Source organism: Pinus tabuliformis, chromosome 2_1 (genome assembly GCF_031772625.1).
Source record: "Pinus tabuliformis cultivar Carrire ecotype Pingquan chromosome 2_1, CPIR1, whole genome shotgun sequence".
In the NCBI taxonomy this organism is placed as follows: Eukaryota; Viridiplantae; Streptophyta; class Pinopsida; order Pinales; family Pinaceae; genus Pinus; species Pinus tabuliformis.
Window position 1 is genome coordinate 17,622,874 of NC_142299.1, and position 7,708 is coordinate 17,630,581.

The following is a 7,708-nucleotide window of genomic DNA, read 5'->3' on the forward strand; positions in this document are numbered from 1 at the left end:
ATGTTACATCATTTTGAGCATCCAAATTTGCATTTATATTTGCATCTTATGTTGAGTCATGTGTTGTGTCCACCTTTGCATCTTATTTTGTGTCTAATGGTACATTCAATTTAGAGCCATTTTTTACGTCTACTTTTGTATTTGTTTTTGCACCAAGTTTTGCATCCAATTTTAAGCTATTTTATGCCCCTTTTTGCACCATTTTTTTGTGTCTACTTGTGTCCAATGTTGCACCATTATTTACACCGACTTTTTCATCCAATTTTGCATTTTTTTGGTGTCTAGTTTTACATCGTTTTCACCATCCAAATTTGCATCTTTTTTTGCCTCATTTTGTGTCCACATTTGCATATAATTTTGTGTCTGAGTTCGAGCCTAAATTTGCATGTCATTAGGAATCATTTTTTACATCCAATATGGCATCCTTGGTTTCACCTTTTTTCAGCCCCATTTTGCATCTTGTTTTATGTCTTTTCTTACATCTTTTTTTTTTCCTTTCTTGCACCCAAGTTTGCATCCCAAATTTACACCATTATTTGCATCATCATTTGGCATATTAATTTGTAACGTTTTTTGCTTCTTTTTAACGCTCAACTTTGCATCTTATTTTACATCTAGTTGTCTTTTTTTGCATCTAATTTGGTGCCCATTTATGTGTCCTTGTTTTTGCCCAATTTGATATCCTTTTGTATGCCATGTTTTGTTCCCTTCTTTGTGTCAACTATTGCACAATTTTTCACTTCTAATTTAAAACACTTTGTACGTCAATTGTTTGCATTTTGTATTAATTCCTAGTTTAACATCCAATTTTACTTTCAATTTTGCATCCATGGTTACATCCGCATTTGACTTCTTATATAGAGTATATTTTTCTTTACATATATGACCCCCTTTATAGATTCATAGTGAAATATATGATAGTTTCTAAATATCATTAAAGCAGATATCACAATTCAAAATCATTTGTAAAGAAATTTAAGAGAAATTGACAACATCCATCCAAAAAAATAACAATGTGTCATTAACAATTTTCAAAACATGTATAAAATAGCAACATAATACTAATAAAATCAGTATTATTTTTAATCAAAACAAGTAAAATTCAAATATGATTAACAAATCAAAATATTTCATGAATATCGTTATTCTACGATAAATTAACAACATACATAAATCAAACTCATCGTATGATTACAAAATCAAAATGTCTCATTGATATAGGGTAAATTCACAACACCCATCTAAACATAACAATGTCATTCTACACAATAATTTCTTCATAAAAAACAATGCATGTGCATGCCTAGCTACCACCACCAAGATCATCCTCATGATCATCTTGACCATCCTCATTACTCTGATCCACATCATCACCAACACCGCAACTATCATCATCATCTCCTCCTTCACCACCATCATCCTCATCCTCATCCTCATCATCTCCTGATATATGTTGAACATAATTTGGATCATCGTCTTGGCAATCATTGCCTATAGCATTCTGACAAAAAAAATCAATATTACATGTTAGTATTAATTACATAACACAACGCATGTTTTTGTTATACAATGTTAACCATAAAATGAGGTAAGATATAATATCTAATAGTACTAAAAAATAAAATGAAAATATGGTTTAAAAGTATATTGGAAATCCAACTAAGATTACATACCATAGAGTCCATCCAAACAACAAATTCAACCCATCTCTTTTGCTGCAGCACCTCCTTTTCCAAATGATTTGGAGGTCTTCCATATTTTAGTTCCTATCAATCAGTAAATAGGGAGAAATTAGATAACAATGACTTTCTTCTAGTACAAAATTTATTAAAAAAATATCACATGTTTAATATACTTACAAAGGTTGTTATCAGTGCTTTTAAACCTTTCTGGCCACTACGATGAGTGACTTTTGTCTTGGTTAACCTCGCCTTGGATGCCTTGTCCTTAAACATAAACCAATTCAATTTATTTTCACACAAATACATGTCTAAGATACTTATAAGTATTAATACATTCTAAATAATGTTTAATGAAAAATTCAATACCTGAATGCTCTCATTGTCGGCTTTTCTTTGTGCATCCAACTTCTCATATGATTTTACAAGTTCTTTCCATACTTTAAAAGGTATGTCAATAGGTCTTTGTTTCAGTCTTTGATCTTGAGGCATTTTTTTAATTTTTCTTGTTTGGTTAAAAATTTTGGTTAAAAAAAACCGAACAAGTAATTCACATCAATGGCATGGGGACTCTATGGATATGTGTAAAAAAATGGCTATAAAGAAAACATCCAAAAAACATATGATCTCTCCCTTTGATGGTCACTTGGGGCATATGGCTGGAAAGGAACAACTCCATTTTCGAAAATCAAGGACAATACTTTCTCAAAGTCCTTCCTAATATTTGCTCCAAATGTCTTAAAATGAAAAACAAAATTCAAACGTCATCCTTAAACATCTCGCTTAAATATAACGTTGGACCATAAATTCTTCACTTTTATTGTTATCGGCTCTGGAATGATTTTTCTATATGCAATTATATAATGAAATATGTGTGCACTAATGAAAAAACATTGAGTTTCATTTTTCATAATCACAAACAATGAAAAAAGAATCACACGTAACTAGCATCATTTTGGAAATTTTATATTTATTAAAAATCTTTAACATGTTTTCCTCCCATATCTCATAAAAAGGTGTGAAATTTTTTATATACTCTCCAATAAGCACTACAACAAAACCAACGATTTGGAGGTTTTACACTAAGTTTTTCAACATCGAGCTTACTAGGGCTTGCACCACTGGGGTTATTAGTAAGAATCTCATGAGGTTTGCATAGCCATGATTATTAGAATCAAAATAGTAGGATTTGCACTAAAAAACAGTTCATAGAGCTTTCCTGCTGGGGAGAAAATCACAAGTTCAACTTCTGCAGTGCAGAGCACGAAGAGCTCGTAAGCTTTCTTCAGCAATCCACCTACGTTTGGAAAATGTAGCCTGCCTGCTGGCGATGTTCTCAATCCTCTTCCTCTGCATCTTTCCCCTCACTATTCTTGTATGTCCTCTTTTGTTTTTCCCTCCAAACAAACCCTCTCAAATTGAGAAAGCAGAACAACTCAATCGATGAGAATCTGAATCCAATTATCGCTTCTAACAATAACCCAATATGATACCAGAAGTGATTACACAAAACCTCATTGACTCTTCATTTGTTTGGAAAAGAGCCAAGCATATACTTCTGACGAGGGTTTCCGTCTTAAGTCTGGCTCGCAGGATGTCGCTTAGTCAATTGCGAGAAAAGTTTTCCACCTGCCTGTCACATATGGTTTGTCACACTATATATTAAAATAAGGTTGATCATACTAACAATAAGGTTGTATAGTTTAAAAGGAGGGCTCTCCTGACTGCATTTGGTTGGTTTATAGAAAATATTGCTGGAATGTGTAATGTGAATGCTCTGCTAACTGTTTTTTAAGCATTTGGAAGTATTGAAACCCCCTAGGATAATTAATGTAAGACCTATTAATTAATGTGTAAAGATGGCTATTGTCCTTGGGCTACCTTAGCTGTTCGTGTTTAGTGATCTATGGTATTATGACTCCTCAAGTCACTATTAAACCATGAGAACCATGCCCAGGCAGACTAGTGTGACATTGTGGATGAGAACCAAAACTAGACTCCTATAACCTCCTTTTTCATCCTTTAAATTGCAGAATTAACTGACTGTTCTAGTAATCGTTCTTGAGCACCTGAAGATGTGCACCCTAAATAATAAGAATAATACCCTGTAACATATGAATAGTCCATCCTGTGCATGTAGGATATGCACATGAGGTCCAATAAAATCACTAACCAGAATACCAGGTGTTATTAAAGCCTCTACAGGTTGATATATATGAATGTTACAGTGTGCAGGAGTATGATTCAATTCCATACGAAAATACAAAACATCTTATAGGATTTCCTTATACCTCATAGGCAAACAACCATTGTCCCTTCTATAGATGAGCAGAATAAGTGCTTGGTTCTCTACACTAAATAAAGACCAAGTATAGTACTTATTGCTGACAAAATAGGATTTAAATCGCGGTTCAATTGCTTGACATTCAACTGGTCACAGAATTGTAGAGTGCATAATCATAAGTGATGTTGCGAGCCTCATTGCTCAAAGTCTAAGGGTCTTGCGAGCCATAATCACAGCCATGTATGGCATATATTGTGATTATGGCATTTTATGAGGTCAATTCTTGTGAAGACATTTCAGTTTATAATAAATTTTGAACCTCAACAGAGTTTTGGCAAGACCTGGCTGAGCTAGGACATCAACAACACAGCTGATATGAATGACATAATCTAGCCTCAAGAGGGAGCCTCTTTTGTTTCATCACTCTAACAATCTATGAAGTGGTGGAAAGCATAACAACTTCCCCTTGAATATGACACCTAAACTGAGTACAAATCCTAAATGATGCAGCCCTTGGTGCATGTCTCTCAAAGTATCGATATTTCAAATGTTGAAAGCTCTTGTGCCCATTTGATATGCATTCGATTGCAGTTCCCCTGAAGAAAGAATCTTATAAAGGTGAGGCCATGGCCAATATGTTAGCCATATCCATTGGAGTTGCCATTGCTTGACAACTTTAGTGTGATCAGTCCCACCATGATTCACATGGGCTTCTACTCAACACTGGCTGTTGCTATTGTAAGAGTCTTCAAGCTCGTTGAACCCATAGTATTGATAAGTGTATTCTTTGGGTCTCTAATTCCCATTGCTGTGTATTTGATTGTGGTTTCCCTGAAGAAAGAAGCTTATAAAGGTGAGCCCGAGGCCAATATGTTGGCCATATCCATTGGAGTTACTATTTCAGCTTATGGGGAGGCCAAGATGAATGCATGGGAGGTGATTTTCCAGTTAAGTGCAGTTGCATGTGAGACTACCCAATTGGTTCTCATACAAATTCCACGAACATCAAAAGGGATTAAGTTGAATCCCATCACATCTTTGTTGCTCCTTGTTGCCTTGTTTTTCTCAGCACCCCCTGGGCCTTAGTAGAATACCCATTTCTGATAATCAGGGTCTCTTCCTTTGATTTGGATTACATGACATTTCTGCTTGTGCCTTGACTCTTAATCTTGCAGTGTTTCTTCTGATAGGAAAGACTTCAGCCTTGACTATGAATGTTGCTGGTCTTGTCAAGGACTGGCTGCTCATAACATAATCTTTGTCTATAATAAATGAAAAGGTTACAGTCATAAACTTGAGTGGGTGTGGACTGGCTTTTCTGGCTGTCTGTTACTATAATCATTTGAAACTTCAAGCTCTCAAGTCCAATGACAACCAACCAAAGTACCTCAGCAGTGCATGCAGCTGATGCCAATGATGAAGGAGAAGGTTTGGTAATGACGAGTGGGAGATTCTCAATCAGAGATTCAGAACCAGTAGAGAAAAATCAAACTCAAGCTTCAGGATTAGGTATTTAGATCATTAATATTGTCTTGTGCTAGAGATTACTGTTCTTGTATTGGCTCCTCTATGCCCAGATCTATTTGCAGGGAACAGGCCAGTCATTCACAGTGAAGAAGATAATGACAAGATTAGTGTGTAATGATGGACAGGATGGTGCCATGGTGCCAACCTAAATCTCAAGTAAGGAGACATCTGTTCATCAATTTGTCAAGAAGCATGGCCTACAATTCAATTGCTCTAAGCCTATCACTTCTTCCACCTGTCAAATAAATTGTTTCCTGTTTGTTTAGTTGACTATGGTTCTAATAAATATACTCATGCATATAATTTCTTTAATACCTCAGGATCTATGACATAGATTCCATGCTATATGAATCTTTATTCACCCCTGAATCTATAACTTTTTTTTTTAGCTTTCTCCTTTCCTTCAATTTGTTCCTAACCTAAGAAATTGCCATCCAATGAAAATCACATAATCTAAAATTGAATGGACAGAGAAATATTTTGCTATGCTAGCTAGTCGCAATGCTAGGATACAGAGAGTAGGAAACTAAGGAAAGTTACTAGCAGAGATCCTAGATCAAATGAACAAAAACAAAATAATTGAGAAGGATTATGCTATTGTTAATGAAAAAGATCCTAGATTCCTAAATCAAAGAAGTACTGCACAATAATTAGCAAGGACTACTTTTTTTTTTTCTCTTTTTTTTTTTTTTTGCATCAGCATTTGTCAAATAGAAAAATCCACAAACTTAGTCTTCGTAGATCCACATATAGAAAAATGCTCCTCTACCCAACTAGTGATGTTTAGGAACATTGAAATGGGTGCATTATGGGAACAACAGAGATATAAAATGTAGGACAGCAGTAGGAAAACAGAACATAAACTTCCATTCCAAATATATTGGTTAATTCCCAATATAAGAAAATAAAAGCCAAATCCTATATCATTAATTTCAACATCTATGAAAATTTGTCCAAGATCAAATTCTAATGGCACCATAAGAATTCCAAATTTTACAAGCATTACAATCTAATGCAACATTCAAAAGTTCAGAGATAACATCTGAGCTATACGAAACAGAGAACATCACAAAGGCCACCATCAATATCATTAGTGCTTAGAGAACTATAAGGATGAACTTATGCCAGATAGAGATATACATTAATCACCAACCCTGTGTTTATCAAGAAATAATATTTCCATAACTTAAATATGGCACTCTTTTGTTTTGAAGGGCATACCTTATATCCTCGATGACAAGTAAAATACCTTTAAGAGTGAATATTAGAAGTCTAATTGCAAATTTAGCCTCTACTATTAGACAATTACAAAATCATTAACATAGGCAACAGAGAAATATCTCCCCACAGGTTCATCCTCTAATAAATTTAGATCTTATCATATATCCATGAAAATGGAGCTAATTTATCATATATCCATAAGTTTTTAGTTTCTGCCAACTGCATTGTATTAAGGTTTCCGTCAATAACAATGAGAGGTGAGCTGGGACACTGAGAGTGGGGCAGTGGAGACTTGGGCTCGAGATCCCTCCTACATCATGTGGTTGTTTCCCAAAGGGTTCAGTTCACCCCACAAGGAGGCAATTGTTTGTTCAGCTGAAAACACATTTCAGGGCTATACGACATGTGTTTAATGAATGATACAACCCTATACTACACATTTCCTACAACTTGGATTTGTTTAATAATCTCAAGGAATTTTGAGTAACCCATATCGCTCTGTAAATTATATGCCTAAAGCTGAGGCTGTTTTTAAATTATCGTTATGAATCTTTATTTCCGTTAAAAGGAAAATAATACTTCTATCCAAATCAAGTTAGCCAAGAAGCCTAGTGACTAGATCATATATGCTCTAATGTTGAAGCCACAACATACATTCAAATTTGAACAAAAGCACAGGTTGCCCACAAAAGAACTAAATAAAATCCTAGATAGTCTTTCACAGTGAAACACCATTGATTTCTTGAGTGATTTGCCACCCCTCTTGAAAACTACGTGAGAAGCATATATCTTAGGCTATATACAATGTATAAACAGACTGACCAATTTGCCAGCCCTTGAAATCTAGGCACCTACCATATTTGAACCAGATATATTTTAACAACCAAAGAAAATAAATTTCCCATACTATGGTGCCACATGTTAGGAACAACCTTTAAGGCATTGCAATCCTTCAATCGTCATGGCAAATCTCCAGTTATAATTAGAAGTTTCCAAA

At 34.7% G+C, this 7,708-nt stretch overlaps 1 protein-coding gene across 1 annotated transcript; it reads right to left on the bottom strand.

The window, feature by feature from the left end:
- Positions 1-1,154: 1,154 nt before the first annotated feature.
- LOC149198456 (uncharacterized) lies at positions 1,155-2,314 on the bottom strand. The gene is made up of 3 exons (XM_089399282.1): positions 1,860-2,314; positions 1,674-1,766; positions 1,155-1,501 (listed from the first exon to the last, which is right to left on the bottom strand). Exons 1-3 carry the CDS (start codon positions 1,986-1,988, stop codon positions 1,304-1,306), a joined length of 420 nt encoding a protein of 139 aa, XP_089255408.1. The 5' UTR covers positions 1,989-2,314; the 3' UTR covers positions 1,155-1,303.
- Positions 2,315-7,708: the final 5,394 nt, after the last annotated feature.